Source organism: Streptopelia decaocto (genome assembly GCF_964273445.1).
Source record: "Streptopelia decaocto genome assembly, chromosome: 4".
NCBI lineage: Eukaryota > Metazoa > Chordata > Aves > Columbiformes > Columbidae > Streptopelia > Streptopelia decaocto.
This window is the reverse complement of record NC_138658.1, coordinates 2833612-2857360: the sequence shown is the minus strand read 5'-3', so window position 1 is coordinate 2857360 and position 23749 is coordinate 2833612. Positions and strand designations below refer to the sequence as shown.

The 23749-nt window shown below is 39.9% G+C and overlaps 1 protein-coding gene across 1 annotated transcript in view; it reads right to left on the bottom strand.

The window, feature by feature from the left end:
- The window catches only part of SNCA (synuclein alpha), a 50497-nt gene that overhangs the window by 18225 nt on the left and 8523 nt on the right, over positions 1-23749 (bottom strand). The window contains exon 4 of the mRNA XM_082051011.1: positions 16866-17011. Within this exon, the coding sequence (XP_081907137.1) occupies positions 16866-17011 (146 nt within the window). The remainder of the gene's footprint in view (positions 1-16865; positions 17012-23749) is intronic.

Sequence of the window (23749 nt, the reverse complement as noted above, 5' to 3'; positions counted from 1 at the left end):
CTCCTCTTTCACAGCCTTAGCGTAAGGACATCACATTTGAGAACCACACCATGCAGGTCCCCTAGAGCATCTCCCGACTGCACTGGTAGGAGATACAGAACAACACTGTGCACAGCTGAAAATCCTGGCCCTGGAGGGAAACAGAATCATAGGCAACAAAACACAAAAGCTCATCTTGTCTGACAAGATTGCTGCTTTTGCGTGGATTTGCAAAATTAGCAGATTAAGGAGGCACAGTGGAATTAATTTAGTTAGATTTTAATGAGGCAGCTGGTGTTGTACCTCCAAATCTTAATTAAAAAGATTAATTCAAATTTTGAAGAAACACAAGGCCTTGTGAATTTAAACTGAAAGACAAAGAAAGAATACCGATAAAGGAGAGTGCTTCAGTTTGAAGGAAGGTTCCTCATCGGTTACTAGAAGGATTTTTTTAAGCAATTCCTTAAAAATCTGCAACAGAAAAGACAGTGTACTAGTCACAAATTTAGAAGCGGTAATGAAGTGGAAGGAACTCTGAATACTGGCAGCAGAACAGGAACACAAAAATCTAGAAACAATCTCAAGCACAAAAACAGAATAATTCATCCCAGAAGCTGTAACTCTATTTGCTCCTGATCCTAAAGCTTCACTTTGAAAAACAATACTATTTCTAGCAGGAAATCTTGAAAACATGAGCCAAGTGTAGCTGCTACACACGTGTGCCCAGAACTGCAGAAAGACCCAAATGACAGCTCAGATCTGTCACCTCTTCACTTCTGTTAACTCTGAAGTCTAATGACAACAGTTTAAACATTAGCACAATGAGCTATCTCAGTCTCACTACACAAGATGCATCCAGCTAATGCCCACACATACCCACAAAATCTCCAACATGAGCTGTGATGATGCTCTCCATAGAGAGACATGGCCTAGTCTTGACATTTTTTAGTAAAACAGGAAGGTATCCAAATTATTGCACCGGAGCATTCCTGAGACAGTAGCAGTTGCATGCAATTTGTCTTGAACTAAGTGGTACTTTTACTTATGATTTTTTTTTTAATAAAGTATAAAATAACCTAAGGCTTACCATGCAGAAATAGCCAATATGAATTTCTATCTCAATGGTGAACAGGAAATAAATTTGTAGACAGTGTCTTTACAAGGCCTATTTTAAAAAGTACCTAGGAGAAGCCGCAATAACACTAATCCATCACAAAATATCCCAGAACGCTCGAACAAACACAATTCTTATAACGATTTAAATTGCATTCACCATTCCTTTTATTTACATTCTATTATCATACATATGAAAAGCCACTGCAAATATGCATGCAGTAATGTATTTGCCAGAGCATTTGCACAGTTTCTTCAGAAAAGTTTCGTGAGCTTGGAAGACTTTCTATCCAAGAAAGCAAATTTCCAGCTCTTCAAGGAGTTCATCAACAGGACCCCCTGGAAACTGCCCCCGGGGACACGGGAGCAGAACAGAGCTGGCACATCTTTAAGTACATTTGCCATAGAGGGCTATTCAAAGAGACCGACACCAAGCTTTAAGTTTCTTGCAGTAACAGGAAAACAATATTTAAAAATTTGAAGACAAACAGTCATCACCCAAATAAAATTTTAATTAGTTTAAATTTAAGAGGACAAGCGATTCATTAGGGTTGGGCTGTGCCTGACTAGACAGATGGTGTCAAGATTTCTTTCAGCATTCAGAAGCTGTTGACAGCATGGTTTCTAAAACGCTTTAGGAGTGCTGGTGTATTTTAACCAGTGTGAATATCCGCTGGTAAAGCCCCAGGGGATGTTCCAATAAGCCACCTAAACACTACCTGTAGGTGCCTAAATCGATACTGGGGAAGTGAATCCACACTTACATACAACTGGCCAGTTCAGGTTCCTCCCTCTGACATCAACATCACTAATTGGTCTAATTAATGTAGCTTATAGTCTTCTGCCTCCCAAACAGCAAGAGAAATCCAAGCTTCCTGCCTCGCATTCCCAACACACTGGAAGCATCTGTTCTGAAGATGAAAAGTGACATTTGGCTTTTAAGTTCTTTGAAATAATCCACGTGCTTTTCAGAGTGTACGGACTAATGATTTTTGTCAGTTTAAATGTTTGAGGAGCCCGTTCTAGCGAGTTACATTTCGGTTGCATTTTTTTTCTTGGATAAAATGAAAAAGTACCTCCCAAAATACTGTGGGTGCTCAGAACAAAACCCCTTGCAATTGGGGAACGTGGTTTTGGTGGATCTGGTCCGGAAAGAGAAGTTTCAACATGGATCAGCTTCAGGTTAATGTCTTCAAATGCTAACTGGCACTGAACATTTGACTCCGTTTCCCACCTCTTTTCTCAAACAAAAATAAACATTTTTATGCAGCACTTGAGCCAATCCTGTCTAAATAATGTGGCACAGAAGACAGACATTGGCAAGAAAAACATGCCTAGAATGGTACTGCTAGCTTATCTCATGCTACTGCATGTGCGTTCCGGTAGGAAACACTGCAAATATAGCCCAAGTACTAAGATAATACTTTAATCACAAGGATGGAAGAATTAGTATGCACTAGAAGGTATGACAAAAATAAGCAAGGCAACATTCTTCCTCTGAAATTTAAAAGGGTAATTACTGTGATGCAAAATTATAGACTTCTCACCTAAATTCTAATAGCTGCAGATCTGTTCTCCTGAGATGCCTCCCTGTTGTAAACCTGTCTAGATCCTTGATCACAACCACTAATAAGAACAAAGACTTTTCAAAGAATCCAAACTCTACAGGAGTCAAAACCTTCCCTCTGGTCTCTTTCTGCCTAATCTCCTTTCCAATGATGGACATGAAGGGCAAAGACCAGAATACAGAGTGTTGTACCATTCTGTCCTCATAAAATAACTGCTCAAGAACACAAACTTCACCAGCTTTGTGATTGCTCTGTCTGGTATCAGATCACAAAATAAAAACAAAAAGAAAAATCAGGATAGTTCTAAACAATTGTTACGTACTACAAGATTAAGTTGCCTGCATACAGATTAGAAATATGCTGGTCTTTCATAAGGGAAAAATTTAAAAGGCAGTATACGCCATCACTGCTCAGAGCACATACAATGAACTAGACGCATATTAATAAAATACTTCAGGAAAACAAAACACATGAGAGTCTGGTTGATCTGCTCAATAGCACAACTCCCCTTGTGCCTTTTTTAATTGCGAAGCACTTCCATGCAATGCTTGACTAAACTTGATTTTTTTGTATTCACAGCTGAAGAACCAAACAGTTCCCCTCCGACAAGAACATCCTGCTCCCTGGATTTTGTGCTTCTTAATCTTTTTACTAATATCGCAATTATATTAGTGCTGATGAACAAGAAGTAGAGCTGTGTGTTCAGTAAGAAATCTGGCCATGCACCAAATTATCTCAGATGTTCAGTCTCCACACAATCTTGAAAAACAAAACTGTTTATATGGCATAATTAAGCACTCAAAGACCAGAACAATCCTGAATAGAAAGCAAACATCAAGTCAATGGGACGCAAGCTGAGTAGGTTGGACTGACAACATCATCCCTCCCTGTCTCGCCCCATCCTCCCTTGTTGTACATGCCCTCAAAGAGAAACAGTGACATAAAAACTTACTGTCCAATGGAGATAATTCAATTGCCACCTTTGCCCAGCTACCACCGTACCAGCCTTACCCTCTTGTCCCTGGTAAATTCTAGATTCTTTAAAATCTTCAAGACATACCAGGCTAATCAAAGAAATAATGGTACAAGCTGGAATTTAGTGCGGACAGGCTCAAAACAGCCCTTCTTCATGCAGCCAAAGATGTAACAAATGGGCTCAAGCGGTGAATTTAACACACCCCAACACCATTCTTGCATGGTAAGAGTATGTTATTTGCTGCTCTGTACTATCTTGATGTTATCTGATGTTTCTGGAATGGAACACCTGCCCAGATGACTAACGTTGACTCCCACAGTAAATTAGAGAAGACTACACTCAAGATGCTATGCCAGAACAATACAAGGAACAAAGAAGAACAAAATATTTTAATGTCACATTTTAAAGCCAGAAAAATTACACATCCCATTTGTCTCCATCCTCTAGAGACTTCTTTCTAATCGTTATTCAATAATGGCTGGTGGTAAAACTCTCTTTTTTGTTTGTCAAGGACAATTACTGTAATTTCTTTCTCATGTACCACTTTACCAGATGATGGTTGAGATTAACAAAAATTTGAATAGTGTGGTGTGTCTGGCTCCAACAGTAAAAGCAAAGCAGAAGTGAATCACAACCCTTCTGAACACAGAGCCTGAAAAACCAGCAAAAACTCAGCAGGAAAATATCTCAAGGATTGACTTTGCTTAATGAAACTATTGTAGCCAATCTACTTAGACACACGACTGAAAGCATAGTAGTAATCAGAGCAACTACAAAACAATCTGCTACTATTGCTAACTGTGTAGCTTGGATCCCACTAGCTCATCTTCCAAATTTCTGTTCATTACTCGCTCCAAAACAAGTGGGGAAGCTTCATACAACACCTCATTGTGAGGAAAAGAGTTCCTTTGATACAAAGATAAAGGGGAATACTGCACTTCTTTGCCCTCACCTCTCAACCAAGTCTCAAATGGTGGCACATGCAGAATGACATTTTGTCAAAGCACAGTGTGTTCTTTTAACAAAGAGAGCCAGTCATCAACAGAGTAGGGCTTTGTACAAGGCCACAATGTCTGGGAATGAGCCAGCTAAATTCCTTTCTCCCCTCCAGAAAATAGATTAAAAAATCCCCCCAAAAAACCCCAGAACAACAAACCACAAACTAACAATAACAACCCACAGAGCAATCCAATGCATCTCAGATATCACAATCTGAAATTACATGATAGTCTTACAATAGGGACATAAGAGATGAGATACTGTAACACAGAAGCTCTTCATTAATATACTACATACAGTAGCTTGGAACACAAGATTTTAACAGCCACATCGAAGTGGTTTTTGCAAGCAAGGGGACAGTTCCTGTCAAAAAAACCCTACTAATTATTTCAAGTTTTATTCCTTCTAAAGAAGCTTTAGTAAATGCTACGATGGAGTGTTTTTGTCCCCCTGAATGCCAGATATGCTCAGCTAAATGTAAAGAACAGCCCAAAAGTCAGCCCAAGATCTGCTTAGGACACACTTAGGACATTCTTGTACACTTTTCCTTTGGGTGTCAGCATCGTGCCCAGCAGTGGACGCTCCACAGCATTTTGTCAATGGACACTCTCAGGGTGGATTTAGCACCATCTGTCCTTGTCAAAGACATTACCTGTTTCTTAGGCAAATTTTAAATCCCAAGGTGTGCAGACAAAACTCCAAGTAACTGAATGTCCTTAAGAGTCTGTAGAACACACGAACTTGGAGATGACAGCTTGAAATAAAATCAGCAAGTGTAACTGGTCAAATACAAAGGATAGTTCTCCATGTTCTCATAGCCTGCAGACCACGATGAATGACCAAGCATGATTCTCCTGCAGGAGCCAGCAAAGGCTTCATTCAGTGGGTTCCCTTCCCACCTACCACAAAAAATCTGCAGGCATCAAACTGAGCTAAGGAGCAAAGAAGCCAACAAACAAATCCACTACCGTCACCTTAACTGTCATCAAAGCATTTATACCACTCCAAATATATTACAAACAAGGTCTAAGTGTTGCTTTTCCAGCCAGTTTCATTACTTTTCCCAGCCTCCCCTATTTCTCAGTTTGCGGAACAGCAGGAATTTACAGCAGTCCAACCAGCTGCATTAATATGAAGCACACGTTTAAAATGAAGCTTAGGGGAAAAAAAATCTGCAGAGAGACCTAAGATTTAAAAACCCCATCTCATAGATGCATAGGTGGTGTGTGGGAGGTGGAAAGAGGCACTGCTAAATCTGGTACCTTTCCTGTGAATGATGAGCACACCGCTCCTTCCAAAAATAGGCTGTAAAGGAAACATGATGCTGGTGACCATGAAAAGCAAGTCCACTGCTCTGGTTCAGCCGGTCAGCTGGATGTGAACATGTGCCCTCCTCCAAAGCTACTCAAACAGCCATTATTTTACTTTTCTATAAAAACACATGAAATTTATCAGAAATAATGATGACTAAAAAAAATTCATCCCCATTTCAAAAGGCTGTTTTATAAATTCCAAGCTAGCAAAAGGAAACAAGCGATACAAACGAAACTCCCAGTATTAACAGAAGTTTCCATCTTCCATATGTTGGTCTGACAGCCCTGTGCTACACGCTGTCACAGAGCCATCGCTAACCCCCCTGCCCTCACCCTTCACGTTTCTGCTGTGCAAATATGTGCTCACAGTGGCCTTTCCCCGTGCTGTGGGCAAGGAAGAGCATTTAGATGCTAAATCCACTGGCCCAGCACCACCAAACATATCGGACACACTTCAGACAAATTTCTAAGACCATGATGGGGATGAGAAATAATGGGGAAATCTTTCTTTTGTCTGAGGATCAGTGCGAAACACATTCGTATTTACATCACCTTTCCTGTGACTTTTCTCTTGACCTGATAGAATAATTTTCTCCAAAGCGGGAAATTAATTCAGCCTCCAGCTCTGTTTGATCTCTGATCTTCCTCTACAAAAATCATTTACATACACTATGCCTATCTGAACTCTGCCAGTTACATCTTGAGGGATTTGTAGGATGAAATATTGCAAGCACAAAATTAGAAGCGATCCAGCCATTAAAACTGACACTAGTAGGGATCTCAAAAGGAGCATTTGTTCAGATCAACTACACAAAGCATGAGCTAAGTCAGAAGGGGGTTAACCAAACGTCTTAGAGTGCAATTCTAAGATATGCTGGGTGTTAAGTAATAAACTGAAGTGTTCAATGCCACAGTTTAATGTTGTTATTTTTAATTGCCATAAGTATATTCACTAGGCAAAGCAGAAGTGTTTCAAGTGCACATTATCATCTATAAATTCAATCAAAGATGAATTCTACCAAACTGGGGTTTTGGACAGTTCCAGTGACTGCATTCAATACCATACATGCTTAGAACTAAACCACACATTCCAACACCTTTAAAATATTGACTGATTATAAACTATTAGCTTAATTAATTATAAATACTTCACATAAGAAGCAATCAGAAGGTGGTAGCCAGTTCTCAATACTAGAACTGATAACAGGTTTTATGGTTTCCTGAAAACACAAAAAATTTGGAAAAGCTCCAGGTCTTCAAAGTGTTCTCTACCCCAGTTCAGTTGCCCTTCTAATTTCCTCCCCCAAGCATATTTTGCATTTCTAGCTGTACAAATAGATTTCTTTAGACGTGATTGTTCCTTGCAACCACTGGCATCTTCCCTTCTCCAGTCTGAATGAAAACTCGCCGATAGAAACACTGTCTGGATAGATAAGGACACACGTCTCAGGAGCGGTACCCACCCTGACATACTAATTGAATTTTCCACACCACTCCAGGGCTGTGCACACACATTTACACCAGAGCGCATCCTTTGGGCCATAATACCATCACAGGGAATTAGTGGGAAAAGAAAATCCCTTATCTTCTTTACATATAATAGCATATAAAGAAAGGATTACATTTCACAATGAAAAGGTACAGCAGAGGTCGGACAAAAAGAAAGTATATAGCCTTTGCTTTGTCTCACATCCTCAGATGAGGAAGTTAACACCAAACGTTTGGAGGGCAATCAATATGTCCAATGCATTTCAGAATTGGGTTCTCTGCCTGCTTCACTCTTGCAAAAATCAGGTTTTTTACAGCACAGCTTTAGCAGCTCACACCTCCAGTTTCCTCACAGGGAATATTTTACAGCAGACAAGCCACTGGCAAAAAAGAGATTTGTAATCTAAATTTTCAGATGTATCTGAGACAATCAATGTAGCTTTCTCCAGTAACAAATTCCACTCTCCAGATATATTACAGACGCTTTTGAAGCACATGCTTTGAGACAAGTACTTAAAAACCAAAAAATTATTACCAATAATCCTTATATAGGCCATAGGGACATACCTAACACAGGTGAGAGCCAAACAGGTTAATGATAGTTTACTGCAGAAAAGATGGGTCATCGTTGTCAGCAACTTTGAAGAAGTATCAGATATCCACAGGCTACAAACAAAGTTTTATCTATTAACCAATAGATACTTTAGGAAGTTCTATCAGTGGTCAAAACAGCCACCAAAATGGTGTCTATCATATGTCACTGCTATCTGCTGATTATCACTAGTCCTCATAGAAACTTCCTTTCTACTAGTAGTAGTGACAGCACTGCCAGTAATTAGGTAATCCCAATAAAATCCTTCTGCCTTCTTGCTTGCTTTCTACCTCCCTCTCCTTAACCTGCAGGTTTTTGCTTTCTTTTTTTTTTTTTTAATTTAGATGCTGACATTGGATTGATACTCTGAAAACACAGATTAACCCATTTCTCCACAGAGAGGTATTTCCTGCACACTCCAGTCCTGACTCATTTTGAAGTTTAGAAACCCCTCATCACTCCAGCACCTCTGTTTGCCATTGTACTTCTTAAGCATCCCCCCGCAGCGCTTTGCTGAGCAGAGGCTGCCAGACCAACACACACTGCAGCACTTTGCCAAAACGTCACTTCAGCACCATCAGCTTCCATCACCAGCTAAAATAATCTGCCAGCTATGATGTTTGGTTTTTACAACATCAGCAAATGTCTGATATCACACACAAATCCTATGAAGATAACGACTTCCAGGGAGGCACTGGATGAACCACATTTGAGCTCCCTGTACTTCCAAAGTTCACACACTTCATCTTGGCCAGCAGAGGACAGGAACACTGAAACATGAGAAGATGCTAAGGAGACCATTATTGTAACCCAACAATGTTTGCAAGCTTGTAAACCCCACACCTTAAGTTGCCCCAAAATGCCACTATTAAGCCTGTCCAGCTGCCATGGGTTACATACATCTATTTCCCATCCAAAACAGCCGAATCTTTCACCCAACAGCACGCAAGAACAGGAATAGTCGGCATGAATATGAATCATCTGCAGAAGAACTTAAACACATTCCTCTCTGCAAGCAGCACTTCCCTGAATATTTAACATGGGATTGGCAACTATTTAGAGAGCAGGGGGAAAAAAACCCAAAAATCTGTTGAATACTGCTCAAAATCCCCCAGATGGATGCACAGCAAAGACCGGGACACTGCGAAACAGAACCAGCCCCACGTTGGCCTGGGACACTTGCATTACGCAGTGACCACACACGCACTGAGGACACAAAGACAGCAGCCTGGAATGTGCTGTGGAGGCATATTAGACTGGTTAGAAATCAGAGTTCAGGGATATATATATAGGAGGTGGAAGAGACACAAGAGGGAAGAAAAAGTGCATAGACTGCAGACAAACATAAATGCAAAAGTATCACAGTATGTTTGGGATTGGAAGGGACCTCAAAAGATCATCTAGTCCAATCTCCCAAGTCACTCTCCTGGTAAAAGGATGGGGAGGATTTTTTGTGTTCTGCTACCTGTAGATATTACTAATATTATCTCATTATCATGACATATGAACAATTCTTAGTGGAGAATGTGTTCACCCTTCTATCAGCTAGCAAACAATTCTTGTTCTTGGAGATCAAGTGAGATTGGCATATTCAGGTTAAGGATGGGGGCACTTTATTCCTCCAAAGTCAAAGCTAAATCTGTGGTTGAGCAATTGCTAGAGAACAAAAAGCAATATGATGCCACCTAAAAGCTCCTCAACTTAATGTATTCCTAATTACCTGTGGAGGAATTACGGTCAGAAATAGTGAAGGCAGCAGGTACAACCAGAATGTCCATCTGCACTAAAATGTTATCGCACAGCATGGAAACCCTTAGGAAACCGGGAAAACTCACAAGACCTTTACATTAAACTCAAATTTGTTCATGAATTAATGAAGAGCAATAACCTCTGGGATATTTAGATAAGTAACCACACGAGTTTTCTTCCTTTGTGACTCAACTCTTCTGCTTGAGTCACAGATGTCAGCACATGGAAATGCTTTGACACAGCGAACATGGTCTTTCTTTAAACACTGTTATTTTGCCCTCTGAGAAAAGACATCATCAACATGCCCCCCAGCAGGAAAGGCATTTTCTCTGCTAACCAGGGAGGCAAAACACAGGATGCTTTACAAAATCCACCCAGCACTTCAACATACACAGGAACTCCAGCACTCCTACCTGGAGTCACCTGTCTTTCACCATCTGCTTTTTCCTGAGTATTGTTATTTTCTGTGCATATTCACCTCTGTCTTACCCAGTCTAATTTTAAATATTTCAAATAGTGGTGTTCAGAGTGAAAGAAAATTAAGCTATTCATATCCAGAAGTGCAAGCAGAACTTGCACATACCTGTCGAGAAGTGACAGGTGAGATCTTATCATAAAGCAAATGAAAGGTAGAAGAACAACATGGTATTTCCTCGCTGGCTTTGTGACTTCTATGGCCTTCCTATTTATCAACCTGATTTCTGTGCGCATCATTAGCATGTTTCACCAAATAAAATTGCTTGTAAACCTCGGAGTCTGTTTGGGGCACTCTGTGCTGGTTTTACAGTGTTGTTGTGCAGCATCACCAGATGCCAAGCCACATACATGGGGCTTGCCCATGTGGAAACACCAGAGGAAAACAGAACTGCATTAATGAAACTGCATTACGTGGCCACAGTTGTAATTGTTGAATTTATTTTGGAAATAAATTACAAATCATTGACTCAAAGCCACTTGCATTGCAACGCAGAGCATTCGTACAGGATCGTAATGCAATTTGACAAGTCTGCTGACATTCATACCTCTGTACAACCTAAACAAATCCTGAGCTTTCCCATCCAAAAACTATGTGCACTGTCACAAGGGGGAGAATTGACTGTGTACATAAAGCAGATTGAAAACATTAATGTCACCTGCCTGTGGGTGCCTTATGATTTCTAATAAATCATATTTTCCTGTTTCAAGAATATGGATTAGCTTTACAGAACTGATTTGTTATGGATGTTTTAATAAAATACAACATCATTAATTCTGAGACCAGTAAGAAAAGCCTTACCAAAATAAATCATTCCAGCTACACTACAATCAAAGACATACGTCAGTTCACTGACAGTCCCATTTGCTTCATGAATTCAAATAAACAGCTAAAAAATTCTTTCTCTTAAGATGGGTCTACTGTGCTTCCGATCCTGAGCTACATGGATCCCCTCATGGGGAATCTCTCTTCTCGTTTTTCCACCCTCAGTCCATGAAGAAAAAGAAACATCACTAACTGCTGCTGAAAATCCTTTCCGGTTTGCAGTAGCCCCTCATACATTATGCATAGATCAAGAAATAAAATGGGGAGGGAAAAGGTAAAACCTATCTCAAACTGGGTGCTGTTCACTTGTTATGATTTCAATAGAAAGTGGAAAGCAAGCATTGTCTAATGGATGTTGTGACTACCTGAGCAGGCCTTCTCCTAGACACCATCTAAAACACTTTGGATCCCTTGAGGAAGGTTTACTGTGTACTAATTATCCGACCAGAACTGTCACTGCTTGGCTCCGCTGTAGAGGGTTGGATCTCTGGCTGCTTGGCAGGCTTGCTGGGGATCTAGATTACACATATTTCATCCTAAACTTATCCATGCTCTACTGTGACCTTGTATTAGAGCCATAAATAGCAAGAAGTAGTTGAGGAGGGCAATTAGATGTTGCTGCACCCCACGGCCTGCCCTGCAGTGCCTACAGAAAAGCACCAACCCCAGAAGTTAATGGGGTGAAGGCTATTTCTGCATTTGCCACAACACTTACTAAGGTTTCTTAGCTCAGTTCAAGGCTTGACTTTTTCCTTATAATAAGCTCTAAGGGAGATGAATAAACCTGCTTATTTCCCCAAAAGAACAGCAGCTTAATTCTCATGTAATTCACACGTAGTGTCCTGCTTTCCATTGGGGTCTATCGGCCTTTTGGGACATCAAGTGCTTAACAGCATAACAGGTAATGGAAAAGAGGAAAAACTCCCTAACCCCCTTTCTGAAAACTTAAATTGGATATCTCTGAGCTAAGCTTTTCAAGATTAATCAGCCCATCTACAGACTGCAAAGAAGATGGGGAACAGTGACCCTCCAATGAGCCAAGTATTCTGTGGAGTATACCCAGTGTAAAGATGGCCAGAAAACTAGGAGATGTGCATATGCTATCAAAATGCACCGTTCCACCTAAACCAAAATTTTGCCATGATTTCACCTATTTCTGGAACCTTTTTTACAAAAGAGTGCATTAAAAAAAAGTCAATTTTAAAAGTTTCAAACATTTTCCATGTGGCATGTCAGTATTATGGCACAGTAGCAAATAGAATATGCAAACTATATCTCCAAAAGACAAAAGGAGACAAAATGAGAAAATGTCTGTTTGAGCTTTTTCAAGTACTAAGCAAAGCGTTTCTATCACATGCAGGTAGCAAGGGGGTTACTAAAGCAGTGCTGAGGACTTTGTGTTATGCGTTTAAACTTCAGTAAAAGCCAAATGTTGGTCTTAAGTTTCTAGTTATTTCCACGTAAGTTTTCTACAGAAGGGTTTCTACACCCATCTCTGCATTTTTAAGATGCAAAATATAAATATTTCACATTCAGCTTTTTTGTTTCTCTTTTTCAAACTACAGCCAACAACTAACACTTGTTTTTCGGGAACACTTGGGAATCTTAGTTTGCAACAAGACAGAGCAGAAATCTTTGAAAGATGAGGTCTCTCTTGCATTTCAAAACAGGCGCTTAATAAAGTAGAAAAGAAACCTCCATTCTACCACTGAAAGACAAATCTTTAGAGGCGCTTACAGGATTTGCATCCCTCCTCCTAGCAAGATTGCCCAGATCAACAGATAATAGCTGGCTGGAGTACGCTGGGATGCTTGGTATCTTAATCAAAACTGAGTTGCTCTCATTTCATCAAAATTACAAGGTGTTCCATCATGTCTTTATTCTCAGCAGCACATAGTGTCTCATAGAGCTCCTCTAACAAGGAGGAAAAAGGCTCCTGTACACTGGTATATGGGATATGGGTATATGGTACACTGGTATGTGGGATTACAGCAAAGGCTTTTAGTCAAATAATATTTTACATGTGAGAAGAAAGACAACCTAATGCCTAAATTGACAGTCTTTCACTTACAGCCTTTTTTCCCTGAAAGCTTGGTAATTAAACCGATGAGATGTATTACCTGCTCTGTAATCATATTACCTATCCATACATCATCTGCCACTGCAATTTTAGGTTTGTGTTTGCAGTGCTATTTACTATAAATGTGTTAAACTAAGAGGCACTCTAGAAAGAAAAAGGATTTAGCACATATAGATACTAAAAACAATCCATAGAGATCATATCGATCCTAAGGATGGTCAGGACAAGCCCTGATACTCTAACTTTAGTAAGATCTACAGCACAGAATATCTGTCTAAATACATCTTTGCATGGTACCCAAAGTACCTTGAGGTTTCAGCTTGACTGGGGGTTTTGGTGCTGGAACGGTACAACGTTAATCACCATAAAAATCATAGAACTTACCAACAGATTTATTCTTGAGATGTTAGAGAACTAAATGACGTTAATTTAGTGAGGTTAAGAACTTCAATTAGTTAATTACCTATCTGAAAATAATAAACTTTATAATCCACATTTTGTTCTCAGGCAATATTATACACTAGATATTGACTAGCTAGTACCTGTTAGTACTATCTGGATCTATATGCTCATGCTGAGCTGAAAATAGAATATTCAAAGGATTTCACGGCTTTCTTAACTTAGGAAAAACCATGTTCATTTCTACAGTAAATGTAATTATCATTAATTTTGTCTTTTTTTCCCCTCGATTAATTTAAAAGCACACTTACACTGTACACAGAAATAAAACATGCACAGAATAAATCTAAAACAAATGTTTTAGCTGTATAACCCAGTGCCTCCAGTTTATCTCCTCTTAACAGAGAGAAGAAAGCATGAAAAAGAGAAGCAACTTCTTTTCTGCTTCCAGGAAGAGTCCCAGTGACTCCAAATAACAGCATTATTATGGGCAGATTTTAAAATTAGGCTCAAATTTACAACTTGTTCATAAAGAGCTAAACCATTTTGAATAGGCTCTATGCTCAACACCAGCATGCATCGGAATTGTTGAGCAATGCTGTCAATGCATGAAAGAACTTCTGTAATCTGAATAATCTTACGCATTGTTTCACACAGGTGAGCAGATCAGCAGCAGCAGATCCCAGGGTGAGCACTGGTTTTCGAGGGGCTTGCAGATGTGTTTGGAAACAGCCAATTGTATGGATTGCACAGTCCCTGATTCTGGAATTGATGGCAAATCAGCAAACTCCTCTGCTTGCACGGGGGCTGAGTTTATAGCAGTTCACAGAACAATTCAGGTTGGAAGGGACCCCAGGAGGGCACTGATTGCTACATTCAGTTGAGGATTTGGACTCAGTTACACGGGTCCATGTGAACTGGAAGAAATCATTTCTCACAAGTTTAGAAGCCAACTAAAATAATAGATTAATGGCTAATACCTTTTAGTCTTCTGTGGAAAAAACAGCCTGTAATCGTGCTACTATTCACTTTCATGGATAAGCTTCATTTGCAATCCCTTGTCAAATCCCATGACTTGCTTACACTGTGCATCTTGCACATGGGAGACACAGACATTTGCTTTAGGACAATCCCAAATAGATGTCTATAGGAAATATAATCTGCCAAAGGCATTGCCAGCCATGCTCGAGCTCAAGGAATTGCTGGTTGTGCTCTCCCAGTTTAGACTAGAAATATCATAGCCTTAAGAGACATAACCTTACAGAGATAAAATATACAAAATTACATTGGCATTTTGATTGTATGCCTGCTTGGCACCTTATTTCAGAAAAACCCACCCTATTTCCTACAAGGAACGTGTGTCCCACTGGATTCTGAATGTGCACACCTGGTCCCCAGCCAACTGTTGGTTTACCCAGAAAACCCATGAAAAATCAATCTCCATCTGCACAGGAATGCAAAAATACGAGGCTGTAGAATATCTTTACGTGACTGAATTTTGATGTACTCTGCTAGGAGCCATAGATACTGATCAGCTAGATGGCCACACTGCATAGATGACTGAGAATCTCAGTCTAAAAATACCAGTATCAAGAATCAAATGAATGGTTTGGCATATCTGAAGAACAAAGCACCCGCTCAGAATAATGATGCTATTTATAGGGCTCTGGAATAATATGCATGTATGTTATGGATGTTCTTTAATTTCACAGATGTGGTTCTATTCTGTTGCAGACATCATGACTCATATTAAAGCTTTACAATATACAGAAAAGAATTAAATGAAAGTCAGCAGATATTTGCTTCCTTAAAATAAGGATCTATGTGCATCTATTAATATAAAAAATATTAGGTATGGTAAGTACTAAAGTAGGTAATTGCGTATTACAGCAATGGTGACCCTTAGGACACTGAGTTTGAACAGCTACAAACTGAAAAAAATATCGACAGCATAAAACTATGAAAGAGCTTTAGCAGAAACCAGGTATACAGACTATTGTGGCCACATGATACTGGCATATCCCTTGGCATTTTATTAGATACTCGATTCTGTATATCTTCAACACGGCTTTTACAATGGGCCACGGCCACATCAAATGCAACATTTTACTTATAGCTGAAGAAAAAGAGAACTAAAAAGCCCCTCAGGAAAATGCTTTGAAAGAGAACAAAACCGCTTGCGAGGTGTTTTCAAGACCAATCTGCCCCAGTGGCATGAATGCCCACCACAATGGAATATTCCTTTTCCTCTCAAACTAAAGCACCAATAGGATTTGTCAGACAGACAGGAATACACTCCAACAACAGACAAAGATGACTTTCTGAGGATTTAATTTAATAGCTCTTCTGGGCACTAACTGGAAATAAGATACACCTTAGAACTTGTTCACACTAAACGCATATGACATGCATATTTTTTTCTGCAAATACTAATATCCTTTATAACCCTATTTTTTTCTAACCATTTTATGTTCACAGAGAAAACAGCACAAAAGCAGGTTGTTTCTTCTGGGTTAATTTTGTCTCCAAACAACACTATATGCATTTCATAAAGCATCTTTCCCACCAGCTGTCTGGGGACACTTTTCTTCTAGTGTAAGTGGGAGAAGATGACCACAGTGCACCAGCAACGAAACTCTTGGTATTGTGCAAATACTCGATGTTCACCTCGGTGCTGAAATTGAGATATCTACAGGGTGTTTTATATGCTGAGCTAGAGTAAATTTAATCCCAAGAGTTCAGAATAGTTTGGAGACATTTTTGAGTTCATGGAAGATAACAACTCTCCAGCTAGATCTTGACGTTAAATGCCATGTAGTAATATCTAACCAGTCAGTGGACTGCTACATGATTGCTTCTGCTCTTCATCTGCAGAAGATACGATAGTGCTGTTAAACCTGAGATTCTTTGTTTGACCCTGCAGCTCTTGTGGGCTGCTTTTCAGTCCTGAGTTCTTTGGAAAAACAGTTGTCTTCCCATTCAACTGTACAGAGATCCTACAACTGCCCCCCAGCCAGAGGCTGCTGAGCTCAGAATCACCACTAGATCACATTTCAAACTGTGATCCAAATTTGCAAAGACTTTTCAGAACAGTAAGTCCCATGCCCAGTCTTACTCAAGGTCCCAGATCATGCATGTCACTCAAAAGTTATAAACAAAATACCTTTTCTTTGCTCTTTGTTTAGTGCAACACAGAGCATCCTGTGCTCATACCACTGACAAACACAAAAGACAACACTCCATCTGCCTGCACCACTCAGAGAGGCCACTCGCCGTTCGCTTCTCCTGGAAAAGACTAAATAAACACACCTGTTTGGCCAGCGGATCCTTCTTGACCAAGCCGGTGGCTGCAGCAATGTTCCCTGCTCCTTCCACTGTCTTCTGGGCCACCGCCGTCACTCCTGTCACCACTGCTCCCCCAACATTGGACACTTGCTCTTTGGTCTTCTCAGCCACTGAGGAGAAGCAGAAGATGGAAAAACACATTATGGTTCTTCAGAGAATCATATCTACCACTGACAGCTCAGTATCATGAAGAGCCGTAAGGTCGTTACACATTGTGTACCCCAAGTGGATCTTAAGAAATGAGACTGTCCATCTGATAACACTGGAGTAGCAGAAGTAAAAATAAGCTTATTTGTGGCTCAACTTCTTTCACATGAAAGACATTTGACATTTTAATTCACGTCTACCTGTACTTTAGGGAACAAAATTCATTACTTAGGAGCTCTTATTATGCCAAACTCGCTGTGTAACGTACAAAAATTGCATTCAATATATCCTAGTTTGGAAGTGCATTTCAATTAGTCCAAACACTTCCGTGTTACATGGCACGCAAGATTATTTTTTTACATTAGACTCAAAAGCCATTGATTATTCTTTTATTTTTTAAAAATACACTTGAGCTACTGTTGTTCAACCAGAGAATTTCCAATACAACCTTTCATCTGGCTCTCTGAGGTTTTTGCCCCTACTGCTGATGTGTCCATCCATAACATACTAATCTGCTGAATGAATGCTGAATGCTGAAGACGCCAAAGCAACCTGGATTAATAGCTCACTTCAGAGCTCCAGGGAAACAGCAACTCATTTAGCCCACATACACCAGCAGCAGTTGCCATTCCACTTTTCCAAATATTACTGGGCTCTTTCTGGCAGCAGATTGCACTAGAGTGAAACCACTCTAACAAAAGAGATGGGGTGACTTCATGCCTTAAAGTTAAATGTCTAGATTTGCAGAAAACAAAAAAAATCAACCAGAGAGAAAACCCAACACATTTACTCATCTAAACAAGGGACTGTTCTTCAAAGCCATCCAGCATACAGCTTTGTAATTCTAACTAATCCAGCCCAAATCCTACCTGTTCCATGGAATGTATTCGTAGCTCTATTTGTACCCTTTATGGCCATGGTTTCAGAGACTTTTTGAGGAAGGTTTTCTATGGAAAAATTAGATTTTTTTAATTCCTTACATAAAGAGCATCATCTGTCCATACCACAGGGCACACAGCACAGATTGCTGTGATTGACATCAAATAACAACTACCAGGGAAAAGCTAGAAAAGTAAACCATGTGCCTGATATGTGATTTTTATTAAAGACCCAAATAATAATTATCTGCTGACTGAAACCAGAGGCAGTCCATTTAACACTCATTTTAACTGGAGTGAAAAATCAGTAACCAGTTGGGTATTATCCCTATTATGACTAAAACCAGGAGCTTCCATTATAGAGCAGGACAACAGCCTGTACATTGTCTGAAACTTGAAAGTGAAAAACGATCTGTTCTAGAGATCTTCCAACATGCTAATATGATACAAATTAATGAGAAATTTCACTGTATTGCTCCTCTAGTACTCTATTGCCATGCTTTTTCCAGGGGAAAAAAAAAAAAATATATATATATATATATATATCAAATCAAATGTGGGTTTTGCTGAAAAGCAAATGTTGCCCTCGGGCAGGTTTGACATAACACTAGCAAGTGCGGGGAGAAATCTATGAAGATGCGCATTTCATTATTACCAGCTACAGATTACAAAAGCTCTGGATTCTACACAGGAAATTCATTTAGGAAGTTTGTCATTAGCTCTTGCAAACATATATCTCAAAGTATGTGTCCTTGTAACCCATTATATCTTCCAAATAATGTTAAGATCTGATTGTGTGGGGGGCATTTCAGAAACAAAGGAACATCCGAGACAAACTTTTTAATGCTTTGATATTATTTAAAATGGCTAGGAGAAATCTCCACCAGAGCTATGGAAGAAAAAAAGCATCATCTTGCAAAAATAAGCTTTAAAGCAAGCAGTATTCTCCAAGAAATTAAAAAAAGTAAAAAAAGATATGTGTTAGGCAAGTTTCAGTATTGATTTTTACTTTTCCTCTGCTTCATTCCTTTTCTGGGAGAGAAGGAAAAAGACAACAAAACCGAAATTATCTCAAGATCTTAAAAAATCCCAGAGCCTTGAAAGAATAGAGTGCAATTGGGTGCCTTGTGGATGCTGCGATATAAACCACCTAATTCCCGCTGCCACTGTTAAGCCCCCATTTCTCCGGCTATATTGTCATGGCAAGTACAACCACCTGCCAAAAGCAGCTATTCAGTGGCTGCTATTCCCAGCACCAGAGGGTTTTGGGAAAGCTCTGAGCAAAGTCTGTTTTCTCCTTCCAGAAACACATTACCCTGGGAAAGCCTTAGTACGTGCAAACACAACAACAAACTAATCAGGCCACTAGCACAATTGCGAGATACCTGATAAAAGTAGTAACAAAAGCAGTATATTTAAGATTACTCCTATTCCAGACACAGCATAAGGAAGCCAACACAGGAGTCAGCATGAAAGATCTCGTATGCTGCTTCAGAAATCACAGCCATGAAGATAAATCCAGCAAACCATACACACAGCACAGATCTGCAAAAGCACCAATAGTAGCAGGAGAGAATCTTCTTTGCTGTCTCTAAGGAATATCCAAACACCATCAAAGCCCTGATTACCAGACTGACTCTGGAAATAAGCTCCAGCCTGGTGACCCTTCAGCTCTGGAAGCCTGGCAACAGGAGATGAAAACACAAAATGGGTTTCCAGTCTCATGTATTTTATTGCTTACATTAAGTAGTAACAGGGGAAAAGCATTAAGTGCAAACAAACAAATCAGTTCAGAACGCAGGGGGTTGATACCAACTAATTAAATTAATCCAAATCTGGGTTGTTTAATGATCTTAAACCATTAAGTCTTTGTGAAGTTGACGTCTGCTTTGCATCGCAGCACCGAGAAACAGAGTAAATGAGCTTCTGCAGAGCTCTGGCCTGATTCCTTCTGTCAGTCTACACAGAGACTGTCCATTCCAGTAAATAATCCCAGGACCGTGGACTATGCCCATGCCAAGGATAACTTTGAAACTGAAGTTCTAATACTGACTAGAACACTCTGCAAAACTTATTAACATCGAAGATTTCTTTTCCCTACTTATTACAGACAACTGGGTGACACTGAGTATCAATGCAAAACCTTTGGAGCAATTCAAAATGAGAACTAGTTGCTTTCAATTTTGAATTATAAAAGTAGATGAAAACCACAGGATTTCTCTGAATTAATGAAATGACTCTTACTGCACTAAATACACTTTAGAATATGTATTTCAGACAATAAGGTTGCCTTAGGTACTTGAAGAATTAATTACAATAAAGCCATAAGTTGGAGGTTCATTAATTCATACAGTTTACTGTAAGATACCCGATGGAATTCAGGCAAATGCAACAAGAACACAACACCGTGAGCGTTAAGAACAACAAGAATAAAAGAATTAAGTAAAACACTTGACTGTTGTTCATAACTGTTGATACTGTGTCTTGATTCAGCCTTGGGAAACAGACACATGGTTGAAGCAAAGGGCTTTTTGGCTCATCTGTTGGACAAAAGAGTGGTTTATTTTGATTACCAGGAGATGGACTGTCAATATTTCATCTTTGATACTGTACATTCCTTGACACTTATCCCTGAGAGATAAGCACAATGGATGAATTATGCACTCTCAGTTGAAAGCCAGTAGACATTATTATAATTAGGCAGGTCAGATACACAAGCTAACGCAGCATAAAACCAATGAGCAAAGCTGCTTCCTCTGCAGAAGTTCTAAGGGCGACCTGACAAATAACATACTGTATTCCTGTGAATCACAGCCTGGTTTCCTCATTTTGCTGTGTCTTGATGCCACTAAACCCACTGCAATCAGGTCCTCCTTTGTTTAAAGAGAGAAGCATCTCAGTCTGGTATTTCTGGATTCAGAAAGCAGCTGACCCAAAAGCCCATGGAGTTGTTTGGCACTTTGAGGCGTGTCAGTGCCCAGTCCCTTCATCAGCAAAGGGTTTTAAACCACAAACGACACAAAAATAGCAAAACTAGGAAGGCCTTGGAATGCAGACGGTAATAAAGAACTGTACAAGTGTGAACATGTTTATTTTGAGCTGTGATTCTCGTTTGCATTGACTGTCTCCAGCCTCTTGAATAATTTTTATTCACATAACTAAATGTGTTATTGCACCTCAAGTTTCACATGATATTAACACCTTGGTGCAACAGACGACTACCAAAACCAGCAAACTCTTAGTCCTATGAAAAGAGACAAGTAAGTCTTTCCAAGTGCCTCAAAAGGCAGTTTTGTCATGTCGGTTTTATTAGCATCAATTTAAATGGGTTTGATTTCCAAGATGACTTCAGCATTTCTCAGTGTCTTTGTATTATCTCTCACAGCATCACACCAGCGAACCCAAGCCTGTTTTTACTGACGGCCAGAACAACTCCTCATAGTCTTGCCATTTTTTAATTTTTATTTTTAAAAGACATGCCCAAGCAATTCCTCTGTCCTTACAATAGCAAGCCATTATTGTTTCATTGTAGAAACCTTGCCCTCTGGATTTCTGCATTAGGTCTCCTTACCGCTGCCTTTCAGCCTGCATGGCTTCTCATCCTTTTCCATTTTTGTTCAACAGCCACGCTCCTTTCAAACAGATTAACAGGCTGGCAGGAAGCAAACTGTGGCACACTGCTCATTATTCCCAACCTTTGGGTGCTTCACTTTGTGTTACCCACTTCCTAAAGTGGGTGAGAAGTGACCACCGCTTTGCCTAAAATTCCCAGTAATCTTTCTGAATTTTCTATTCACAGGCACAGCACATAACAGATATGCTCTCTTTATGTTTGGCTTCATAGTCTGTTTTGTATCTTTCAGAACAAAATTTTGTCAAACCTGTTAAAAGTTCTATTCTTCTACTTAAAATTTCCTGTCTCATTACACATATTGCAATCAGATAAAGATAAGTGCTCACAGGATTCAAGTTCAGTTGTTTCTCTCAGGAGGTGGGAAAGACCTTTCCCAATAGTTCACCTACTAGAGTCCCAGTACTTCAGCAAGTTTCATACATGTGCAAATGCCCTTTTATTCTCTCATAAATCCCAGCTTGGTGAACATCACCTCTATAGACTTACTTGCTAGTGCTATCAGTTGCTGTTCCCACATCTGATATATATATATATATATGCATCTCAGATCTCATTCTACTGCAATCTTCTACTGGCTACAGTAATGATCTCTCCAAATATCTCTCTTAATTGAGGTCTAACAAGCTGAGATTTCAAACCTCACAACAAGAGCATGGATGTTTAGCCTCAGGCTAAGACCTGAAGAACTTTCAACCATGTTCAGTTTTATTACTACAAATACTCTTGACTGACTTCTCAACCATTTATTTGGGTTGAGATATCAAGTGTTGCCATTTGTTTACCCTTTGCATTGGTTTACCTGAGCATAGGTGGCTGCAAACAGAACAAAAAAGAAGAAAGCCTTTTCTGCTCCTTCATTTGTTTTCTAGTTTCTTAGGGTAAACTCTTTACACTTATTGACCATGCCCTTTCTTCATATCTCCAGAAGTCACACATTCTGCAGCAGCCACAAGTTCTATTCAATGCACTGCAGTCAGCCTTGGTTTTTATGCACTTTGTAGAGATCAAAGAGACTGTTCACCTTGCCACTTAGTAGTCTCTCCAAATTATTGGTTACTGGTTTCAGTCCATGCCTACAGTGAACCCTGCAAATCAATTTAAAATGCAAATTTACTCCTTTCCAGTGTAGGAATGCTAACGTGAATACACATGTCTGGAATTAACTTCAAAGTGCTGTTGTCACTGAGAGATTAGGCAGTGCTAAAAAAAAAATCAAAACCATCATAACTGTAATAAATTCAAATCAGTTTATTGAAACTCTGAAATTTTTTTCTTTCCTATAAATCATTTCCCTTCTCTCTTCCCACCCAAGCAGCTCCGGTGGGACACAATGATGAGTCACAGAATCTTTTGGGAACAGAAGGGGTGATGGGCACATCCAGGCTGCAGGGACAAGAACACCTGCTCTGAAACTGTACTATCTGTGTTTTGTTGGAAACAGACCTCAGGCTGGTACAAAGAACCACCAAGAGCACAGATGATACTGAGATGTTAAGTTCACATGGCATTCTCTGCAGCCACAGATGTGTCCATTTAAAGCCCTCTCCATCAGTCCCACCAGCTGACAAGCAAATTTTCCCCATCAGGCCATAGCATACCTTGTGTCTCAAAGACTCTTCCATGGTTTGAAAAACCAAAGCTCTAGCAGGGGCACCAGTCCTGGAAGCAGGTATTGGTGACTTGGGTGTACCCATTTCCTCTGAAGTCTCTCCCCATTATTGGGAGGGGCAAGGAAAGTATCACCTGTGCTCCTGAACCTTTTAGCTGTCTTGCCAGGGCCCTGAAATCACTTTTAATTGACCTTGCACTTCTAGTTGCAACTTCATCAGCACCCACCTGGAAGATCAGGAATCGGTAATAGCCTGAAGGTTGAACTAACCTCATCAGTCACCTGGTGACATCCCCATGGGAGCCCCAGAGAGGCAAGAAACTTCCCCAAAAAGAGGATCCAACCTGCAAATGGATGTCTCCATTCTGTTCAGGACAGAGTCACCAATGACCACAGCTCACTGTTGTTTTTTCTCAGCACTGGTCTTAATGCAGGTCTTGCTTCAAGGGCTTGGTTGATGCACCCTCAAAGATGTTGCTCGCACAGGCTCCTGTTCTTCTGCCTCATCATGTGCTTTGTCCACCACACCTAGAGCCTCATAGCTATTCTGTAAATGTAGCTAAGAGGGTTCCTCTTACAG